General features: G+C 40.0%; 1 protein-coding gene across 1 annotated transcript in view; it reads left to right on the forward strand.

Moving 5' to 3' along the window:
- Positions 1-24694, forward strand: part of LOC102690932 (collagen alpha-1(XXV) chain) — a 242074-nt gene that overhangs the window by 104828 nt on the left and 112552 nt on the right. The window contains exon 3 of the mRNA XM_069189267.1: positions 12324-12368. Coding sequence (XP_069045368.1) covers positions 12324-12368 — 45 coding nt within the window. The remainder of the gene's footprint in view (positions 1-12323; positions 12369-24694) is intronic.

Consider the following 24694-nt stretch of genomic DNA (forward strand, 5'->3'; position numbering starts at 1 on the left):
GACTGATTAGGATTGACCAATTAATAAAGAAAACACTTCCATTTAAAAAAATGGTAAATTTAACTGTAAATACTGTTACTTAAAATACATCTCATTTTCTTAATGTTTTTTAGATATCACATCTTCCTTCCTGTGCATTTTCACATGTGTTTTAGATAGATGATTAATGAATATGCAAGTACCTATAGCAAGGTTTTATAGAGCAGATTGCATATCAAGTACAGTATCTCTCACACTTGGGGATGTAATGCTTGTTCTTGTTTTTAGAACCAATATGGAAGTGATATGACAGCCAGACTTATGCCTGATTAATTGCTTGCTGTCTTTCTCTATTTAAGAGCTACTACTCTGACTCATGACCTGATAATAAGTATTGTGTGTGTCTGTAATTACTTAGGAAACTTAAAGACAAGACTAATTACAAAAGTTGATGATTCCAGTTGCTGTTCCAGTTACCATTATTATTTGGGCAAATCAAACCAGTTACCGGTGAAGTTAAATTTCTTGCTGTACCTGATGTTGATACTATCACTCTGTTACTGTTTGTAGGAATATATGCCAAATTTGCCTTCTTTACTGATTATAGACAGTAAGACCAAGACCTTTGAATGGCATGACTAGTGTTTCTTACTACATAATTTTATTGGAAAATATTGCAGTACACAATAGCATCTAGAACATCTGTCATTTTGTGGGCTGGGACAGAGGTAAAGAGTATTTCATTTCATCTAAAATTAATCAATCACTGCTGTTGGATACATCCTACTGTGATTGCTATGACCTACAATCTGATGCAGCTAGCAAAAACTTAATTTTAAATGCTGACTATTTTCTGTCTGTATCAATCAAGGGACATTGCTTATCTTAAACATGAAGTACTGTAAGCAACAGCATATACAGTTTAGCACATATTGAGCCCGATTTGGATTTTGCAATGGGTTGCCACAGTCTTTCCATATCAATCCAGGGTGCCATTATTTCTCAACTCTCACAACAACAGTTAGGACATGTAATTAATGTGATGCAAAGGCTTTATCGGTGTATCACAGAAATAAGCACGTTACCGATCAGGAACAAATATGCAAGAAGCAAAGAAATGTTTTTGAGTTTCATTTTTCAAAAACAGCTGTTTCCTGTGGTTACTACAGTCTAAGTAATAACCTAACGTACTGTTAGTTGTTATTCATAATTGTGCCACTATTAATCTTTATATTAAGACATTATGATTTAATAGGCAATGATTTCACAGAGCATGATAAAAACTAATAATAAACAATCTAATGTTAATTTAGGCAAGCAGGCCTAGACTACAGCTAACCAGGAAGCCAAAAGCTACGCTTTAAATGTCACAGAATTATTCTTTGTTAAAAATTCTGATTCTTAGCAAATATTAATATAAACTGCTAACTTTAATTTTCACAAAACAAGTCAATGCATAAATTATAAAACCAATTTCTTATTTTTTATCAGAAGCCATTAAAAGTCAGAAATTTAGAATAAGCATACATCAGTTTTTGCAACAGATAAGTTTGCAATAATTTATAGAAATTCTTATAAAGTAAAAAAAAAGATTAGCTATATTTAGCTGAATTTGACATTAGGTCACTTTGATTACTTTGTCCACATTAACAATGCTGGGCATTACCTCATTAACATACAGTACTTGAGCTTGGTAACTTAATTATCTTAAATGGAAACTGAGGGTTTTATGAGTAAATGCTTCAAGTTCATAGTTCTTATATAGTATTGACTAAAATTGTTAGTTGTATGTTGATGTCAGACACTTAAGAAAAGGCCCATTTAAAAAACAATTAGTATTCATATGGCGAACAAAGTAGCTCATACAGTACAGTAGATACTGTAGTATATGAAAAGCTGGACATACAGGGGTGTGACAGAAGAATAACTTCTATTATTCCAAGGTTAAGTTTCAGCTGAGAAAATTGGGCATTTCACATAAAAAATCTATGGTATGATAATGAGGTTAACAACCACATTTAATATTACCTTGAGAACTAAATTTTCCTTTCTTTGAATGCCTTTCCCCTTTATCATGTGTTAGTGCACTCTTGTCACTAAATTATATAGGTACTTGGTAAAATGACTAAATTGTCAGGTGATATTCATGGCATTTTCCATTACTTTCAATCCATATAATTTTCCACGTTATCAAAATAATTTTATTTTGTGTGATTGTTATTACCTTTGAGTTAGGGGTAGGAGCATGGTTCAGGCTAAGGTCAAAATAAGTCTTGTTGCTGATGTGCAAATATTCCATAGAAAATGTTAGTTATTATCGCTCTGTTAATGTATTAACTCAATCAAACTCTAAGACAGACAAGATAAGTGATTCACATACCCTAGTGAATGATTCACAGCAACTCACTGTCACGGATGTCGGAAGGGACGAACTGTGGAATGACAGGAGAGTGAAAAGACCCTATGCATAGTGGCGAGACGGGGGTTAGCCCGGGCTCAGCTGTTCAGGAAATGCCGTGTAGAAACCTATGCCCTCAGGTAGCGGACGTGGGGCAACCTGGTGCTAGGCAGGTTTCAGGACATCCGAACGTCAATGCTGAGCGAAGGCAGAATGAAATACCCAGAAATATATAGCCCCAGAGAGAGAGAGAGAGACACCGTAAGGACAGCAAAGAACAGGAAATGAGAGACAGGACACAGAAGGAGCATCCTCTGGCTGCAGAGGGCGTGACACTCACTTACCCAAGGAGGATGATAACCCATCTGTAACCACAGGACAGTGGGGAACCCCCAAAAGAAACTTGAAAGGCACCACAACACCAATGAATAAGTACATTTAGCAAACTAAAAATATAATATGATTGATGATATAGTTAGTGGATGCATGAAGTGCCTCCTGGTCTTCATTTTTGTTCTCAGGAAATGAAAAGTTTGAAGGATACGTTCATTGCATTTCTAAATCAACCAAAGGTGCAAAGAATGAGGAACAGTGTAGAACAGAAACATTCTACAGTGAGCAGTGAAGTAATGGCCAGAAAGCATTTAGTGTTAAAGCTGGCTGTTAGCTCATTGAGGAAGTGGTGTACTGTGGAAGCCAGCGGTACGCCATTCACTGTCAACTGGTTCTGAGGGAATGGCTGTCCAACTTGAATGTAATTTGTAGTACAAAAACAGAGATTTGAAAGAGCCATTTGTGGAGACTGATTTGATACGATGAATGAGTGAAAACTTTGTGGTGTGATGCTCTGGAGAAAAGAAATGTGAGAAGGTGACACTGTGTACAGATTAAGAGATACAGTACTATGATATGACTTGTGAAAGATATGTTGGAGGTCCTGAATTTCTGAAAAGGATGAGCCTGCAAACATATTCCAGGAAAATGTGTGGTGCATATTAGAACCCATCTGAGATGTTTGGGAAGGTTTATGTTACGGCTGCTACTTGCCGCAAGCACCTAATCAACCCTAAGCGCCGCCGCAAGGGTAACTAATTATCCCCAGCTTTTCACCACCAGCTTACTTCCATTTAAACCCTCACTTCACATCACACTGTGCCCGTTATTGGTCTCTCTCTCTGAAATTCATACCTCACCTTTGCTAAACTTTTTCTGAACAGAAACCATGGCTTTGAACCTGAACTTGTCCTTAGGCCATGGCTTCGGTCTCACGGATTGAATTGTTATTGCCTCAAGAAATCTCTCATCTTAGTTCTTCTTCTACTCCGCACAGGGTCCAATTTATATTAAGGCCGGCTGGGCCTGACAGTTTATTATAAGGTTAAGAGATTTAAAGACCTTTTATTTTTAATGTGTACCATGGATATACAGTATGACTAAGTGAATGATAACGGATTTTGGATCAATGTGGAATCTCAAAAAAGAGTGGGAAATTTGCATTAGTACCCTACTAAAGTACAGAGGAATCCAAGAGGATGCCTGAGGCCAGGGGGCTGCAAACTGTTTCCCACTGAAAAGACACTAAGCCAATGAACAGTGAGACTCCTGGATAAAGTTGGTGGTCTTTGGGAGACAGAGGGCAGATATTATAGAAAAAGATGCCATTGCGGGAGCAGGAGCTACAGCCTTTAATTTAACACGCTTGTTATCAATGAATAACAATATTGCAACAAGCTCTTATCTTGTGAGCTCATACCAAGTAGACCTTGGTATACTGAAAAGGATACTCTTCCACCTGTGATGAGGCTATTATGGACAGTATTAGGAACTGCAATCCACACAACAGGCCAACTGTTGGCTGTGAAAATTATTGAGCTGGATGTCTCCCAACCTAGTGGAGACTCAAGTTGGTTTCCCTCCAGATGGTGATAGCAGAGAGGGAAAAAGATACAGAACCCAGTTAGGCACATGTTTTTTATGATTTTTGCTATTACGCAATGCCTTCATACATTTAGATTGTTACAAATCTACCATAATGTAATATGACACTTATTACATTTTCTGTCAGTATTATTTAATTTGTTGCAAGTTAAAAGATTCATCTGCAGTCTGCAAATGTAGAAAGATGATTAAGTAAAGCAGCTGACCTTTGCACAGACAAAGGCAGTGACGGGGACAGTAGTTATGCATTAAATATGACTAGAGTAATACTGCATATTTAGCCAGTTCAAGCCACAAACTGTTTTCACAGCTGTGGAAATTACTTTAGGCATGGCATGAGCTAAAGAGTCATCTTATTAGTCTAGGCTTGATATGCATGCTTGACATGACACTTTGACAAATTAAAGCCACGATTAAAGCATTAAATACTGTACTTATTGTGAAAGCTTTAGTATCATATTCCTTTATTAGTTTAGTCTTCCACTATGTTTGTAAAATATTAGAAAAGGCTGGTTCATCTTAATATCACAGAGAAATAAACATGTAACACTGTGGTTACACTGTTATTCAGCTGACACTAAGCAGTTTGAAAGCAAAATTTATTTTGGACTTGTCTTTTGCAGTCTTTTGCAGTCCCTAAGCAGAAAACAAGTCTTCAAAGCAATGTTAGTAAACCTCACGTGGTTTAGGCACTGATACAACATTTCACACAGTAAAAAAATGAACCTAATTTTCAATTATACAAACAGTGGGGCAGAATGTGTATTTTGTTTCAAGAACATACTATGTGTTTTATTTGCATTATAGTTGTTGGTCATTTACAACCTTGTAAATGTTTCTGGCCCAGAATGTCAGCCATCTTTGCTTATGCCAAAACTTGATGAATTTGATGAAAGAAACTTGTGATTTTTAAAACTATTTAAACACACATTTGAAAAGGTCTGTCATTAAAAATACTGTACCTTTTTTATCGAGTCATTTGATTGCTAGTCTAGGTAATAAATTCTAAAATATTGTCAGAAATATTTGATTTTTCTTATTTTCTAACTACTAGAAAGTACACGTGAATATATTTAAATATGCATTTAATCAGAGTATACAGAAAAGCAGATCTGTCACAAAATTGTAAGCTACCATACTGTAAAGGATTTTCAGGCACCATAAACCAATTTTATCAATAAAGTGTGGTGTCTCCGGGGGATAGTTTATGTAAACGAAGGTAGTACTTACACCACACTTTACTGTCCTCAGATCCGTGGCGTTTCTTCCAACACAGTCTGTTATCCGTTCCCTTAGTCCTGATTCGTTCCGAGTTCCAAAAGTCCGTAATAAAGACAATCCGCGATGTATCCTAAACCAGTGTCCGTAATCCAAAATCATAAACCTTTCTCCTTGCAGTCATTCGTTGTTCCTTAGCCCGATCCGCAACAAGCACCTCTTTCCACTCTTTACCTCCAAAACGCATTCACCTTACCGGCTTCCGCCCTGTTCACTGCCTCCGGGCCACTTATATTCCGGTTCCTGATGCATCTCAGCTGTGTCTCGTTGTTTCTTAAGGTAGACCCTTTCCATCTACTGGTCAGCTGATTCTTTTTGTCCGCCATCTTGCTAAGGTCCATCTCTAGCATTTTCAGCGTTTCGTTTCGGAAATACCTGTTAGAGATGACCCTTCCCCGTGTCCTCTTACATTCCCTCCCCCTGAGATCAGCCCCGACCTCGGGCAATCTAGAAAAAAACAAACAGTGCATTCGGGAGAGGGCGTCTACATTTCCTTGTTTCCTTCCGGGTCTATAGACCGTCTGAAATTGACCCCACCGCGTAATTCTATCGTTTTTATCCATATTTTGTAACATCCATGTTAATGGCGCATGATCTGTGTATAATATAAATTGTCTTCCCAATAAATAATACTTCAAATAGTCTAGGGCCCATTTGATTGCTAGACATTCTTTCTCTATCGTGGAATAGTGTTTTTCGGCCGGATTCAACTTACGGCTGATATACAGAATAGGATGCTCCAGTCCTTCAATCTCCTGCGACAGTATGGCTCCAATCCCAGTGTCTGAAGCATCAGTTTGTACCATGAAAGGCTTACTGAAGTCTGGTCCATTTTATTTTCTCCGGACAGCTCATCTTCATCAGATCGTGTAGAGGGGCGGCCATGGCTGCAAACCCTGGGATGAAACACCGATAGTAACTTGCCAGTCCCACAAACGTTCAAATTTGCTTCTTGGTAGCTGGTTTGGGCCAAATCTTGATTAATTGTACTTTCTGATCTTGGGGCATGATCAATCCTCTCCCGATCGTATAACCAAGGTAATTGGCTTCCCTAGCCCCCAGACAACATTTATATGGGTTGGCCGTTAATCCTGCTGCTCGCAACGCTCCAGTCACTGCTTCCAGGTGATGTAGATGTTGTTCCCAGGCCATGCTGTGGATTACAACGTCATCCAAGTAGGCGGCTGCAAAATCCCGATACAGTCTCAGAATTCGGTCCATCAATCTTTGGAATGTTGCAGGAGCGCCATGCAAACCGAAGGGTAGGACCCTATACTGATATAGTCCTTCAGGTGTGGCAAAAGCGGTTTTGGCTTTATCTTCTTTGGCCAGCGGCACTTGCCAATATCCCTTCGTAAGATCAAGGGTGCTGATGTATCGAGCGTTACCTAATCGCTCGATTAGTTCATCTATACGGGGCATGGGGTATGCATCAAACCGCGAGATCTCATTTAACCTTTTGAAATTGTTGCAAAACCGGATAGTTCCATCCGGCTTGGGGATCAGAACTATCGGGCTAGCCCACTCACTATGGGATTCCTCGATTATTCCCATCTCCAGCATTTTACCCATCTCTTCTTTAATCAGTTTCCTTTTGGGTTCTGGTACTCGATACGGGGGTAGCCTTACCCTTTTCCCCGGTTCCGTGACGATCTTATGTTGTATAACGTGGGTTCGACCAGGTGTCCGGGAAAAAACATCTTTGTTTTGGGACAGGAATTCTTGTAGTTCCTGTTTTTGTGCCGGAACCAGGTCTCCCACGGCTACCGCACCCGTTTCTTCTTCCAGAGGGTCTGGGGAAAAGTGGGTGAGCAGAACTTCAGAGCCATGCCATTTTTTCAGCAAATTGACGTGGTAGATTTGATGCTGCCGTCTTCTGTCATGTTGCTTGACCTTATAGTTGACTGGCCCCACCCTTTCCACCACTTCATAAGGTCCCCGCCAGGATGCCAAGAATTTACACTCTGGGGTTGGAACTAGCACCAGTACTCTGTCCCCAATCTGAAATTCCCTCGCAACTGCTCCCCTATTATAAATTTGTTGTTGTTGAGCCTGGGCTTTTTCCAGGTTTTCTTTCACTAAGGGAACAATAACATTTATTCTTTCTCTCATCTGTTCCACATGCTCAATGATAGTTTGTAAAGGGGAAGGTTGATGTTCCCACGATTCTTTGACCATGTCCAATAGGCCCCGTGGTTTCCGAGAGTATAATAATTCAAAGGGGGAAAATCCAGTCGAAGCCTGCGGTACTTCTCGAACCGCAAACATGAGATACGGGAGCAGCTGATCCCAATTTTTTCCATCCTTTTGCATCGTCTTCCTAAGCATGTTTTTCAGGGTCTTATTAAAACGTTCTACTAGACCATCGGTTTGAGGGTGATAAACAGAGGTTCGGATCTGCTGTATACCCAGCAGCTTACATAAGTCTCGCATGACTTTCGACATAAAAGGTGTTCCTTGATCAGTTAGGATCTCTTTAGGAATTCCGACTCGAGCGAATAGTTGTACTAGCTCCCTAGCTATGTTTTTGGCCGTGGCAGCTCTCAACGGAATGGCTTCGGGGTACCTGGTAGCATAGTCTACTATTACTAGAATATATTGGTGACCTTTGGTGGTTCTGATCAGGGGCCCCACCAAATCCATCCCAATCCGTTCGAAGGGGGTTTCAATAATTGGGAGGGGAATCAAAGGGTTCCTATAATAAGGTTGTGACGCACTTTTCTGACACTTGGGGCATTCCCGACAGTACTTCTTGATGGCCTTATAGATCCCTGGCCAAAAGAACCTAGAGAGGAGTCTCTCGGATGTCTTCTTTACCCCCAGGTGCCCACCCAGGAGGTGGCTATGGGCCAAGTTGAGGAGTTTCATCTGGTAAGGCCGGGGAATAAGAAGTTGTTCCACTTCTTCCTGTCCCTTCTGCTGCACTTGATAAAGGAGATTATTCTTGTCATAAAATATGGGTAACTCACTGTGTTAGGATCAGTACACCACTCCCCATCAATTTTCCTGACATGTCCCCATGCATGTCTCAAGTTCCCATCTTCTAGTTGGGCCGTCCCAAACTTACCCCGACGTTCTGGGGGTTCCCAGTTCGGTAGTTCCATATTTCCAAACTCAACTCCAAGTTCCGTTCCGCTTTCTTGTGGGTCCGTCTCATCAGGGTTGTCGGCAGGGGCGTCACCACTGTCTTCTGGCCTGGGGATTGGTCTTGGCCTAGCTGATTGGATCGTGTTCCAAATCTGGAGGAAATGGGGACAGTCTCGTCCCAGTATGACAAGGTATGGCAACTGCTCAACCACTCCTACCGTTGAGCGGTAGGTCCCCTGTTCTGTAGAGATGCTCAATTCGACCGTCGGATAGTCTTTGGTGTCCCCGTGAATGCACGTAATAGGTATTCCCTTTGTTCTTGGAATCTCTAGTCCTCCCGGAAGTATTGTAGGGGTCACCAGGGTCACCGCACTGCCAGAGTCCAATAAGGCCTCGATGGGTTCTCCCTCTATCTCGATTTTCGTAAGATGGGGATCCTCGCGGGTCGGGACCCCCGCTGTAAGGTAGTTGCATAGGGCTTCATCTCTGGGGTCTACCTGCATGGGTTCGGGCAGGCCAGGGCAATAGCTGGCTAAATGCCCTTCTTCCTGACAATTAAAACATCGCCGGGTTTCTTCCCATGGCCGGGGCCTTGAGTCAGACTTCCCCCGAAGGTTTTTTTTTAACTGTATAGGTTCCCGATAATCACTAAACTTTATTGGCCGGTACTTTATTTCGGTTTCCAGACTCTTGGGGCTTCTTCTCTCCTCCCTCCGAAAGTCCCCTTTTCTCTCCCTAATCAGGGCCTCTGTGGCATGGTGTCTGTCCACCCAGTCCACGGCTTGATCTAGGGTCTGGGGATCCCCTTCACTTACTTTTCTTTTCAGGTGCACAGGCAGACTCCTCACGAAATGATCCAACACCACCCTTTCTACCACCTGTCCTGGGTTTAATTCTTCTGGCTGGAGCCATTACTTTGCCAGATGTACCAGGTCAAACATCTGAGACCTCGTAGGCTTGTTCATCTGGTAGTTCCAATTGTGGAACCGGACTGCTCGTATCACCATGGTTACCCCTAGTCTTGCCAATATTTCGTTTTTCAGTCTCATAATTCTCTGCATCTTCTTCTTTTAAATCATAATATGCCTTTTGGGCTTCTCCAATTAAATAAGGGGCTACTCTCCAAGCCCATTGCTCTTTGGGCCATGCATTTTGAGCTGCAGTTCTTTCAAAGGTGGTTAAATACGCTTCCACATCATCAAGCTCAGTCATCTTTTCTAGCGTAATTTGTTCTTCCTGAGCGGTACCTCTCCCCGCTACCGGGGCCTGCTGGATTTCTTCCCTTAACCTGCACAACTCTGCGCGTATTAATTTTTGCTCCTCTATAATTTGTTCGTTGGTTTCTTTTTGGATTTGGTTCGCCTCCAGTTGCGCTTCGTTAGCTTCTCGTTGTCCTTTTAATGCCTGGAATTGGGCGAGGGTGGCCTGGGACAACTGCTGTATTAATTCTTCCATAGCGTTTCTTCACACGCGCAGAGCGGAAAAACTTGCTCTCTTCGATTCTCAAACCCGAGCGGGAGCTGCCCGCATCCTCCACCAATTGTGGTGTCTCCGGGGGATAGTTTATGTAAACGAAGGTAGTACTTACACCACACTTTACTGTCCTCAGATCCGTGGCGTTTCTTCCAACACAGTCCGTTATCCGTTCCCTTAGTCCTGATTCGTTCCGAGTTCCAAAAGTCCGTAATAAAGACAATCCGCGATGTATCCTAAACCAGTGTCCGTAATCCAAAATCATAAACCTTTCTCCTTGCAGTCGTTCGTTGTTCCTTAGCCCAATCCGTAACAAGCACCTCTTTCCACTCTTTACCTCCAAAACGCATTCACCTTACCGGCTTCCGCCCTGTTCACTGCCTCCGGGCCACTTATATTCCGGTTCCTGATGCGTCTCAGCTGTGTCTCGTTGTTTCTTAAGGTAGACCCTTTCCATCTACTGGTCAGCTGATTCTTTTTGTCCGCCATCTTGCTAAGGTCCATCTCTAGCATTTTCAGCGTTTCGTTTCGGAAATACCTGTTAGAGATGACCCTTCCCCGTGTCCTCTTACAAAAGTCAGAACATTCAGTCTTTCAAAAAAACAAAACAAAAGCAAAAGAATAACAAAAAAAACACCTAATAGTATGAATAAAAATATCTGTTAATGTATATGCATTTTCAGCTCAGAAATGCACTGTAATATGATTTTTAAGGCAACATATTTTGTCTGCACTGTTTGATAGTAATGGTTCAGTACCTGTAAAGACTAAATAGTCACATTTACTTCTGTTTTGGACCACAAATCGCACTCTGTCTCACAAGCACCATCGCATTCCCACGTGCAGCAAGCAGTTCACACTCTTTTCCTATTTCAGCCCCCTCTTCACATCTTCCCCTCACTTGCTTTTGAGGACTTCTCGAGAAGAGCTTACCCTACGTACCACTGTTGTTCTACTTACTCTGCTTTTGACTTTTGCTCACAAACCTCAGACTACTCCTTGCCTAGTGATTTGGATACCTTCTCTAGATACAAAGATTCATCTCTTCGGCTTCGCACAGGGTTCTTTTGTTACCAACAGACAATTCCCTCTACTCCTCTTCTACTGTCATGTCCCCGTTTCAAAGCTCATTAGGATACCATCTCTAATACCTAATACCCCTTCAGTTCAAGCTATGGAAGAAGGCCCAGCTTACCCTCCTGAGGACTGCCTGCCATTACAAATCAACAGCAGACTGATGTAGAAGAAGACCCTTTCCTAGACTTAGAAGGGGGCAGTTCGTTTGGTTATCAACCCAGAACTTCCCTTCTGTGACAGCCATCTTAAAAGCTAGGTTCCCGCTTCATTGGTCCCTTCCGGTTGGTTTCCCAGGTAACCCCGGTCTCCTACCATCTTGCCCTTCCCCCTGTGCTCTGCATCCATTTCACGTTCCACGTCTCTCTCCTCAAGCCTTCACAGATCCTCTCTGTCCAAACCACAACCCCCCCCCATGCTCCATTGGTGGTTCAACTGCATTAACAGTAAGATCTTGGACTCTTGTTGGCACAGAGGATCACGGCAATACCTAGTGGACTGGCTGGGATACGGTCCTGAAGAGAGATCCTGGATTCCTGGTAGCCACATTATAGACAAGTCTGCCATCCAAGACTTTCATCGCTCTACGGCGTCAGGAGCCACCCTGAAGGGGGGGGGGGGGTACTGTCACGAATCGCACTCTGTTTCGCAACCACCATCACATTCCTATGTACAGCAAGCACTCACGCCCTAAATAAGTTCACACTCTTCCTATTTCAGCCCCCTCTTCACATCTTCCCCTCGCTCGCTATTGAGGACTTCCCGAGAAGAGCTTACCCTACGTTTCACTGTTGTTCTACTTACTCGGCTTTTGACTTTTGCTCACGAACCTCGGACTACTCCTTGCCTAGCGATTCGGATACCTTCTCTAGATACTAAGATTCATCTCTTCGGCTTCGCACAGGGTTCTTTTGTTACCAACTGACAACTCCCTGACAGACCTGATGTACAGAGTATATTTCAGAAGTATTTTATTTCCTACTTTGTTTATTTCCATCGTACAGAATTTACCAATAATAAACAGTGCTTGGATAAGAGCTTGTTGCAGTGTGTAAGGTAGCCAGTTGTACATTTTATTTTCTTTCTTCAACCCCAGGTCCTCCAGGAAAGCGAGGAAGGAGAGGCAGAAATGGAGAACCTGGTAAGTTCACATTAATTCATCATTCTTACCTTCATTCATTATGGAACTATCAACAGGAAAACCTGAAAATTTATATTGCATTTCTTCCATGAAAATGAAAATGTTCTATGATTGCTTGCTATGGTTATTTCCATAATCTGACTCACTGTATAAATGACCATGACCTTGATTTTTAGAAATTATTGAAATAGCATGTGCTGTATTTACAATTTAAGAGCATAATTATAGCTGGTTGCAAAATATCACTTTTTATTTTATTGTTATTGACAATATTCAGAACTGATGAATGAGAAAAAAAGGAGCAACATCACAGACATTATTGTGTCCTGTGTGGAATAAATGTTTTTTATTTGTATTTTGTGAACCTGCATTTTTTAAGAAAAAGTATTCTAGTGAGGCAGAATATATATAGTCATTGAAAACAATAACTCACTTTGAAGGTTATTGATTTTTAAATTCTCTTGCTATTAACTCAGTGAAATGGTCTGGCTGTAAGATCTATTCATCCATCCCTTTTCTTACTGCTTTATCTAATACAAGGTTGTGAGGAAGCCAGAGCCTATTCCAGCAAGTATAGGCACAAAAATGTTCCAACTTCTCACTCTTTTTCTTGATATCTGAAGTTCTAAATTTCCACTGTTAGATTGTTTTTCCTCAGTGGAAAACAATGCAATTAAGTTTTTAAAATCCTCTTAATATCTTAATATATGTTAATCTGATCATCTTTACATGTAGTTTAAATGTTTGGTCTTTTTGTTTTTTAACAACAGTTGTTTTTGTTTTCCACGAAGTTTGGAAAACCTTGCAACCTTGTGGAAAGTGCTGTTAATCATCATAGCCATTGGAGTTCCTAATTGTTTTCATTAACTGAGAATGAGGTCGCATCTAAAGGTTATATTAACTATTACACATACTTGGTGGTTACTTTTAGGAATATGGATCTCACTTAAAAAAGGTCCAGTGCATAACATCATTTCATAACAAACCCACATCCAGCTATGTTAGAAAGACATTTATTCATTTGTATAATGTGGAGAGTGTCAAAGAGCTTGATGTCAGCCAAAGTGTCATCCAATGATTTTGGTAGGACATCCAAGTGACTGACTTAAAAAATTGATGGTATGAGATGAGAAGTAAATAATGGCCAAATAGAAGAACAGATGGCCAGTATGTGGTCCTTCAAGTGATGCAAAACCAAAGGCAGCTGTTGCAGTATTCCACGAGGACCTTACAACAGTCACTGTAGACTCTTTTTCAATACCAACCAGTCGAGCTAGGTGAATGAAAGATGACTCTCACACAACCAGTCATTATGCATCTTTACAGACTTTAGAAAATGGTTGAGAGCATTGTACTCTACCTTCTACCTTCACTCTACGTGAAATTTAGGTCCCAGAGTCACAGAGATTTTTTTTACCTTGGTAATGAGTCAGAAAATGAGTACAGGAAGTGGAGAAGAGCAGGATGTTGATGGATATTTTTTCAGTTCAAAGAGGAAATGTTTTGCTTTATATATGAACTCAACAATAGCTGCAAGGTAGCATTTTGTTTTAATGGACACTTAGTCTCACCTACAGTAGCTTACACACTTTAAAAATTCATTGGGAATAGAAGAATCATGATGCTATTCTGCTGGAATACATTGTATTGCATGCATAGGAATTATAGTTGTATTTTTTCCAAATAATTTTCTTTGTCCTTTTAAGTATTAAATTGCTTTCATTATTAAAACACGTTAAAGTGTAAAATTAATTAAGTAGTTACACTGTTTAAACCTGCTAAAGATTGTTTCTTTCTTCTTTAACTTAAAACAAATAATTATTTATCAAATATTTTCAACACAATACCTACCATCTTTTCTACTCAATCGATTGCTATCTAATTTGAATCAAATTTGAATTAATGATGTATTATCTTGATACAGTGATGCAGATTTTTTATTTTCATGCAGATGAGTGAAAACATGAGGTCAAATTAAGGAATTGGGTGAACTACTGATTATATTATTTGGTTGCTTTTCTTTTTCAGTACTAATAAATAAAAGAGCATTTTATTTTTTTTGCACCTCTTGTTACCATGAGTGCAATGAATAAATAGTTAATTAAGAGTTAATTCAATTACATTATGCAACAGAAACCTTTCAAAATAAATTAGTTTCACACTGAGCCTGTTTCTATACTTCAGTTCAAATAACTGGTGAACAGAACACATTTAAAGACCAAAAAATGTCAAAAACACTGAAGACAGAACTCTGAATACCCATGAAGAGCATTGTTCTATTTTTCCATAAATAAAATAGTATGTACCTGTAGTCTATTGGTTTTGAGTATTTTATGAGCCACATATGCAAAAGGTGCATATTTATACAAGAAAATAAAAGCTATAATGGGAAAAAGCACTGCAAATATTTTACATATCAGTTAAATGTGTTTGGAAAACATTAACTGAATATAAAATATTTCCTGAAGTGACATTGCAATGCAAACCAGCATGCATAGTGTACATTGAGGTTTTGATTAAAGAAGCCTCTTGTATTAACATTGAAATGAACGTAGCTTTTTTGCCCCGTGAAATTTTGTCTCATTTCCTCTGCCGAAATCTTAAGTTAGTTTAAACACTGTGCACGAGACCTGTACCTATCACAGTTAGCTCTAAGATACTTTATACTATAAGTGAGATAAAGTATTTGGTACTCCACAGTACCAAATTACTGTGATTGAATCTGTTTTTCAGTGAACATATTGTCTGATTTTCCCATTTATGAAAGGAAAGGCTTTCTTCTTCATTGCTCAAAAATAAAACTTTAGGAAATACTATCATTTTTTAACAGCAGTATGCTTAAGACTTCTCACTAGCTTTACTTAGGCTGTAAAAAGGTTATTAAAACTAATTAAAACTAACAGGAAATCTTATAAAGCTTTGACAACCATATCTGCAATGCACTGTGAAAGACTGGAAGAACAAGCTCTGAGACTTAGATACTGCTCATGAGACATCAGTTTTGCAAAAGTCCCAACACCGTTGGAAAAAATGTATTACTGTAATAAAAACAAATGATGACAAATTAAAAATTTGATTCCTGTTTTAAGCTACATAAATCCGTAAGGTAATAGTTACACGTAGCAAAGAAAGTTAGGTGATCACTGATATGAGAAACAGATTTCTGAGTCTAGTATTACTGTTAATTTAAATATCATTGATACTATAGGTTTGATTTCAGATGAAGGAAAAAAATGAGAAAAGTACCCAGTTTTTTAAAATGTTTCAAGATTTACAAATACTTGTTTCAATGTCTCTCTTTGAATAGTACACCTACTACTCATTTGTAGGACACATAATGTAAAAAGATTGATGGCATAATTTGGGTTTAATTATGCATTTTAGGAAGAAATATTCTGACCAACCAATTTACCCTGTAATCTCTTTTGTGAGATATGTTTAAAAAAAACGTTTTGAAAGAATATAGTTTCAAATGAGCCCTGAACCAAATTACTGTGATTAAATCTGTTTTTCAGTGAACATATTGTCTGATTTTCTCATTTATGAAAGGAAAGGAACATAGAGAGACACAGGTGTGTTAAAATTGTACTTACAGTACAGCTTTGCAACCTCTTCTCAGTCTACTCTGAAACACAAATTTGAAATGCTTTCAGTTCTAACAGAATAATAAAACAAGCCCCAAACCAGAAAACAATAGCACCTGTACAGTGTTTCAAACGCCACAGGACTACATTTAAGGTTAATAAAAATGTAACTTCTGTGAGCACAGTAACATTATCCAGAATGTGCAGACATGAAAAAAAAAATTAAAGGTGGCCAAATCTGCAGCATATGTGAACAAGGTCTACAGGCCGCCAAGCAGCAAGCCAGAGACCAAAGTTGCCTTCTGAAGTCCTAAATCTCCATTAACAACAAAGCCTACACCTGGGCCGTCTGCCACCCTACTGCCTTACACTTCATACTGCTGGCAAATTTCAACCAATGAATCTCATGCTCTGAAAACACCAGGTGCTACTCAACACATGCAGACCTTCTGTTTCATGAAGACATCTAGTGTGCTGTCGTGTATTTAATTTTTGACACGCTTAGTACTGATTTATGCAGCGACTGTGTACATTCTTGGGTCATTTCTTAACCTCTGGGGAAAAGGGGAACAAGAGGTGGAGGAGGGGGAGGATGGACTTTTGTTTTAGTTCTTCATGACTTTGCCTGGCATACTTTAACTTGAAAAAAAGCTGTTATGAATATTTCCTTTCTTAAGCTTTCATCCCTATGTACAACATATTGTGCTATAAGTAACATTAGGTTAATAAATTAAATTATATAAAATTTATATTTTTTTATATAAAAGTATTTTTTTTTCTATTCATTCTTATGTAATACTTGGCTCTTGCCAGCAAGTTACAGTGAAAGTTAAAAGGTACTTTCAGAAAGTACAGTGAAAGTTGTTTTGCAGTTAAATGTCACCTTAACACTTTCCTTCTTTCAAGCTCCTTCCTCGAGCCCAGGATTGATATCTGGTTCCAGGGATTGACCTTTTTGTGGCCTCCTTGGGACATCAGCATGGCAGCCATCTGGAGTGTACTTGGTGGGGCATAACACAAGGGTTAACAAGTGTGGGCCTCTTTTCTTCACTATTTCATCGACCAGCCCATAACCGCTAAAGATCAGCTCGACCTTGGCAATCGTATCATCACTCCCTTCCTTCTCCCTACCCAACTCATCCCAGTATACTTACCTAAGTCGTAACATCTTTTCTTCTTTCTTCTACTCCCTTTGCAGTCACCATGCAGTCTTTCTCAGCAAGAGACCGTTTCTGTTCTTCTTTGTTGCTTCTTTAAAAACTTGTTTGAACTACTGTCAATTGAATCCAATGCATTTCAGATGTCAAATTATATAGTGTGCCACAAAGCCACAAAATCCTACCTCAAGCACATCCTTGTCTACCTTCTTTGCTAAGTCGGCATATCGGAATGGCTCATTGCCCTCATATGCTTCATTAATAGAATCCTCCCATGACACTGTTGACTGTGAGAACAAGGCGAACAAAGCCTGCTGAGCTTGACCATACAGCAACAGCAAGTCCAAGGATAGTTGTGGCTATCCTGAATGGGAAAATAAGAAGCTGTTCTGAGAATAAGAAGCTGTTCTGGGAAAATAAGATGTGACTGCATCTTCTAGCTCTAAGTACTTCAAGTTGTACCTGGTTAAACATTCTTTCTATTAACATTTTTTGAATGCTTGTCTCCTGAAAAGAATAATGATTTCCTTTTTGTGTCATATGTTGCTGGTTGTAGTGTAGAACTGTTGACCTTATTATGCCATCTTTGTGTATTGTTCAAAACTTCCAGGGCCTGATCATAAAGGCACGTGAATCATCTCTGGCTTGTTTGTTGGGATTGTGTGGGGTATCATATTGTATTTCTTGCATGCAGGGAGTGTGTGTGGGGGAAGTGTGTTTGAATGTTATTATTAGTCTTTGATTTCTTTATCAGGCATTAAAGCGGGCTAGACTGGCATTCAATTCCAGACCTGAATAGATGTCCGTGAAAATCTTTACATTTTGATTGCATTTGACTAGACATGGTTTGTTTGCTCTCTCAGGAATCCAGGCCGAAGTGAGTGTTTGTGTCTGTGTAGAAAAAGCTGTGCTAGCTTTTATCTGGTCACACTAGATCCAGAGAAAGCAGTTAATTAAAAAAATGGAAAAGTACCAAGCCGCCTCAAGAAAAGAACTGATGTGAATGAAGTGTCAGTCTAGAACATTTTGGGTTTCTGTGAACTGTTATGACAACAAAGAATACATCATTTAGTTTCACCAACACAGGCAGCCACACAGTAGTTTGGCAGTTACAGATGCTAGCTGCCTACCACAGAGTTACTGTATGCTTTATTCCCATCTGTGAGTGACCCTTTGGGTGGTCAGTTCTTCTTTAGCCAGAATGTCTGTGTTTAAGTGTTACCTAAGCCATAACCACACACTTTGTGCAGAGGTATGTTTGACAATATTTTAAAAGATTTAACTCCAATACTTTTTCTGGAACTTTTTGTGCCATTACCCTTCAAATAATTAAATATGAGTTCCATATTCATATGAATAAGTGTTAAATTATTTAGCTGATACCTTTTTTCAAGGTGACTTTTATGAAAAACACATGCTAGTCTGTAGATAATGACATACAGTAGTATTTAATGTTTAAATATTAAAAAGCATTATATTACTTCCTAAGCCCTAAGGTTAATCTTGCCTTGATCCAGTTCATGAAGATTTTATTAAATATATAACTAAATGTTTTAATTGTCTGAAAAAAATTACTTTTACAACACAGGTCACTAGTGATTATTATCATTTTTCATCCTGTTTCAGGAAGAGTAAACAACGAACGTTTTCTTACAATTGTATCATTGGCAAAGAATAACAGCTGATATTTTTTGTCCTTTTATTTTTCTGAAACAATTATACATAAAAAATCATTTAACACTGGCGAGCTGAGAGAGGGTTATGTTTTGGAATGACATTGATCTCATTTAACTAGATTTGACCCTTGCAGCTGTTTGTAGTGCTGTTCCAAGCCTACTTGTCAATTTAAGAGCTAATAATGACAGATAGTATCGTATATAGTGTATGACTAATACATGCATTGGTCACAACTGTGGCCGCAGTGGCAATACATTTACTCCAATTTCATCACGGTATTGAAATGTCAATAAAAAACAAAAGCAACAATTCCAAAGCACTTACCACTTTATTTTAAGCTTTGTTTGAATTGTATGCTCCACTGGGAATGGAATAATCCTGAACTAAAGGGGTAAATTAGCATAAGACAGTAACAGTTTGTCCTAACAATATTATACAGTAATTGGCAGCAAGTAATTGGATTTTGTTAGAAATTGAAAGCAACAGAAGGTCAAACAACATTGATAAGACATAGGTTGTTGGTACATGTAGAGTACAGTACAGAAAGTCCGGGTGTAAATGTAAGTAAGTTTCTCACGAATCTTAAAATCACACTCATCACTACCCTTTGACAGTCTCTCTGAATGATCTTAATGGCACGATGAATAACACAGTTCACAGCCTTTGCCATTTCCTATCATTTGATATATTACCTTGTAAATATCAGAGTGAATGTGAAGAAATGAGCTAGGGATGTGGAGCATTTCACCAATCAGCTTTAGCACATTGGGTAACAACAGTAGTTCTTTACAGCATTTCCTTACAATGATTTATGATGTATAAAAATATTCTGATTTTTCTTTATGAGCAGTAAAAGTCTATTGACAATTATAAAGAAGAAACATTTAACAGAACCTCTACCAACTTTGTACATTAATGGTCTATCCCTCAATGTTGAGGAACATTGTCTTCTATGATTCCAAGGGGTTCATTTTGCTTCCTCATTCTGACATCTTTAGATTTCAAGTGGTCTTCTTCCCAGTTCTATTTCTTTTGTCTTGTTGGGCAAGGGCTGTAATCTCCCAGGAGCTGAAACTGCCTTTCTTCAAAGGTTTTCACCACACTATCTTTAAATGCTTCTTCTGCTGTGAATGCCTTGGCTACACTGTGAGAAGAGAACTTTTGGGAGTCTGGAATCTGACCTCCAGATGACTTGATAACCAGATGAGATGATGGTGGATGGTCATAGTTTCTATGCTTGTGGTGCCTGCTTAGGATAGAACAATGAAGTTGGTGCCATTGCAGTTGATGTCATTACATTTGCCATGTATAATCATCTAATGTTGCATTTGTTTTATGTTGCATAAAGTCCATTTAAGTATCTTCTGTATGATGTCCATGATTCTACACTGTACAGTAAAGTAGAAATAGTGACTGTTTTTGGTTTTTATGTTGCAGTCGTCAAATGCCCACTTCCTCCCATGACTAATGGCTGCAATTGCAATTTCAGTTGATGATTTCTTGTCAGTATCAGCCTTCTATAAAAGATAGCTACCGAACTATCTGTAGTCCTGTGCATTGTTCAGTTGCTCACTGTGAATTGGAATCAATTTGTGCTTGTGGAGCTAGCTGACTGAGAATTTTGGGCTTCTCGTATGTCTCAGTAAATGTGTTGGCAGTTGTCTAGATATTCATATTTTTCAAGGCATTTACTGCATCATCAGGATACTGGGGCTAGATGATTGATGTCAAAGTGGTTTTACTTTTGGACTGGAGTTGTTGGAAGTCAAATAATTTATTTTCCATTCTGGGATTCTGCTGAACTCCAGCAGTGTGCTTGTCAGTTATCAAACTGGAGCAAGGCAGTCACAAGTAATCAAAACAGAGTTTGGGCAATGGCATATGTATGTTTGACTCCTGTCCAGACACCAAAGGGCTCTGTAATGGATCCATTACTTGGGATTACTGCACACATATCATCATGAAACAGGTGAAGGATGCTGAGAAATTTTTCAGGACATCTGTACTTCAGGAGGGTCTTCCAGAGTGCCTCATGATTCACAAAATTGAACTTTGTCACGTCAAAGAATGCTTTGTGGAGAGGCCGTTTTCTTCACAAAATTTAACGTAATTGATGGGGTATAAAAATCATGATAGTTGTACTTCTTGATGGTCTGAATCTACACTGGGGTTCAGGGACAAGTTCTTCAGTAAAAAAAGAGAGACAATTCAAGAGAAGTTTTATAGTGGTCTAGCCCATAATGGATGTTACGTCCCAGTGTGTGTTCTGTGTGTGGTTTTTCTGTTATGTCCACACTGCTGACCCTTGATTGTTCTCCCTTCCCCATTGGCCAACCATCACACCACTGTTTCAATATGATGTCATCATCAATCAGCCTCAGCCAATCAGAACTCATTTTATTCACTATATAACATGGAGGCTTTCAGGAAGAAGAGGCATTTCGTTTGACTTCGGTCCCGTTTGGTTTTGGTTATCGCTTCGCTTCGCTTCGCTTCGCTTCTGGTTATTGCTTCGGCTTCGTTTGTTGGTTTGTTTTGCTTTGTGTGTGTGTATTTTCGTATAGCTTCGGCTTTGTTGTTTTGTTGTTTTTTTTGTTTGTTTATTTGTACTTTTGTTTGTTTGTGTGTTCATCCTTGTTTTGTCATTACCTTGCCCCAGTGTTACATGTTCAACTTTTGTACCCTGCTCCTGTTTATTACTTATGTTTTCCCTTATTTGTCTTCCTGTTTCACTTGTGTTTTTGTGTGAACTTTCGTATATAAGGTTAGCTTAGGTTGTTGGGTACACTTACACACTTAGTTGATTTTTGTATTATTACACTAGTTTAGTACGGGTGAGTGCCATTTGTCTTGTATGATTTTGGGTAGTCAGTGCAGGTTAGCTAGGGTGTTGAAGATGCCGAAGACCGTGTGTTTCGGGTTTTCTTTTGTAGTCAGATTAGGTTTCCTAGCCAGCTCCTGTAACAAACAGTTCTTTCCGGACCCTATGCAGACGACACAGTCCGACGGAGTGGGAAAATACTAGGGAAACGTCATGCAGGAAAACGGGGCTGAAGACGAGGGGGCGTGTCCAAGGTGCGCTGGTGCACGGGGGAGGTGTGGCCGAGGCGAACAATCCGAGAGAGTAGTCCTTTGGGAATATCCAAAACATAAGGGTAAGTCCAAAACCAGAAGATCCATCAGAACAAGGAATTAAAAACACGAAGGCTGGGTCGGAACCGGCGGAGAGGGAACAGGAACGGGAACAGAGATTAAAACCTTAACGGGACCAGGCGCTTCCAGGTCCCGGACTCGCACGATATGGAAATCAGGTGCAGAGCCCGGATGAGCGTCAGCGCCTGGCTTTTAAGGTGGGCTAGGAATGGGAAACAGGTGTACAGAATAAGGTCTTGAGTGAAAGGGCTGGAGTACCCTTAAGGAGGGGGGACTATAATCGTGACAGTATGCCCCTCCTTTTCAGGGCGGCTCCGAAGCCCTAAGAAAAAAAAAAGGGGAGAAAAAAAAAACGAAGGAATCCAGGCTGCCAGGGTGCCGTCCGCGGGGTCCAGGTGTTGGCTCTGCATTCTGTAACGAACAGTTCTTTCCGGACCTTATGTGGACGACACAGTCCGACGGAGTGGGGAAACACTAGGGAAACGTCATGCAGGAAAACGGGGCTGAAGACAAGGGGGCGTGTCCAAGGTGCGCTGGTGCACGGGGGAGGTGTGGCCGAGGCGAACAATCCGAGAGAGTAGTCCTTTGGGAATATCCAAAACACAAGGGTAAGTCCAAAACCAGGAGATCCATCAGAACAAGGAATTAAAAACACGAAGGCCGGGTCGGAACCGGCGGAGAGGTAACAGGAACGGGAACAGAGATTAAAACCTTAACGGGACCAGGCGCTTCCAGATCCCGGACTCGCACGATATGGTAATCAGGTGCAGAGCCCGGATGAGCGTCAGCGCCTGGCTTTTAAGGTGGGCTGGGAATGGGAAACAGGTGCACAGAATAAGGTCTTGAGTGAAAGGGCTGGAGCACCCTTAAGGAGGGGGGACTATAATCGTGACAGCTCCATTTTGTTTATTTTCTTTTCTTTGGCACCACTCTAGTTCCTTACCCTTATCACGCTTCCTAGTCCCTCACCAAAACCCCCCTGCTTCCAAAAGAATTATCCTAAATGTTACACCCCTTTTCCCCTAGACACTTGGGGTCGTAACAATGGACATCAGAGACATCACTCTGTAATTTCAAATGTTGGATTTGTCTTCCTTCTTAAATATTGTGAAAATGAAGGCATCCTTGGAATCTATTCTAGATTACCTCTTCACTACAAATGTGTAGGACGAGAGCAAGTTTTTTTGTAAAAGAAAATAATGTTCTTTCCTGGTGTAATATCTAAGTGTCTCTCTTTAGGCATTGCTGATATTTATCTAAAACTCTTACAAAATAGTATAAACACTTTTCTATTGTTTCTATTATTGGTTGAAGCTTGAGAGCTTTTCAGTAATGCATTCTTGAAAATGCCTTATTTTGGTTGGATTTTCTAATGCATCAATGTTGATTTTCCAATAGCATTGCTTCTTCCACAGGTAGATGTTTGGGAGGTAGTTTGCTAGGCATAATAGAATGGCTAAGATGTTGCAATTCTGGGGTCCTGTCATTGCTCTGGTCATGTGGAGATTTTCGTTAATCATGATAGTACAGGCAGTGTTTAACCATCGTTGTTTCTGTCTGTTTATTGTCCACAATGTTTTTACGTCTGTTTTTCTAGTCACACAGTGTTGGAGATGATAAGTCCATGGACATTTCCAGCTACTTCAATAGTTCCATTCTAGAGAACTCTGGCTTTAAAAACTCCAAGAATAATAAATCTGTTATCTTTCAGGATTCCACAAAGAACATGGTTGAGCTTGACATAAAAAACTTCCTTGGACTTATCATTTCAGTGGGAGAATACGTTCAATTATGATCAGAAGGTGTATTCTTTCCCTGTAAGTTTAAGACAAACAGGAAGTGCTTATTGATTTGTACAGAGAACTAATGAAGGTGATTGATTTCATTCTTTGTTGCAAATCCAATTCCATGAATATAGACATCTCCATGTTCCTTTATTTGCCTTTATTCAAATAAACAGGTTTCACTCAGTTCAACAATTTAAGTGTCATACTGTATCTCCAGAGATATCAGGCAACAAATGCTGTGTGGCATTCTGGATGGCCATACTTTGGACAATATTCTAGGGTCCTAATTTTCGAGATCTAAAAGTTTACTACTTTTTTACTGTTTTAGACCACCCGAAGGTGATAAGGTGATCTCACTCAATGTATTTATCTAGTCAGGAAGAGATAAATACATCCAGTGGGATGCCTTCTATATATGCTAACTCCTCCCAAAAAGTGTTTAGCAGATAACCCCCTCAGAAGCTGCCCTTCTGCCTGATCTCATGACTACGAGCTTCCAGATATCACCTATCCTGCTCACATCACCATAACTTGGTCACTGTAGTACTGAGAAAATATTCTGGAGACTGAAAACCCTTGTACGCAAGTTGTAGAGAAACCATGACGTACAATCGTCTACACATGTCTTGAATAAACGAAACCTTGATCCAATGGCATGGAGGCCAAGACAGTCTAAGGTCTCATTCAGCTGTAGCCTTTGTCCACCAGTTTTGTCTTGTACCTGTTGTGCCTTTGAGAACTGGGTTGTAGAGCCCCTTTTAGGGGCTGCAATCAGCAACCATCTCTGCAACCAGCAGCAGAATATCCCTGCAACTGGCAACCCATTGAAGCTCAGCAGGTGTGAGCCTGTTCATTACCTGCATAGGAGACTTCATGGTAAATCTAAGGTTGGTGCTGGAAGAGGTCTTAGTGGGGCCAGTAGAGGGCGCTCACCCCGTGGTCTGTGTGGGTCCTGTAAAAAAGGCACC

The sequence above is a fragment of the Lepisosteus oculatus genome, chromosome 1 (assembly GCF_040954835.1).
Source record: "Lepisosteus oculatus isolate fLepOcu1 chromosome 1, fLepOcu1.hap2, whole genome shotgun sequence".
Classification (NCBI taxonomy): domain Eukaryota; kingdom Metazoa; phylum Chordata; class Actinopteri; order Semionotiformes; family Lepisosteidae; genus Lepisosteus; species Lepisosteus oculatus.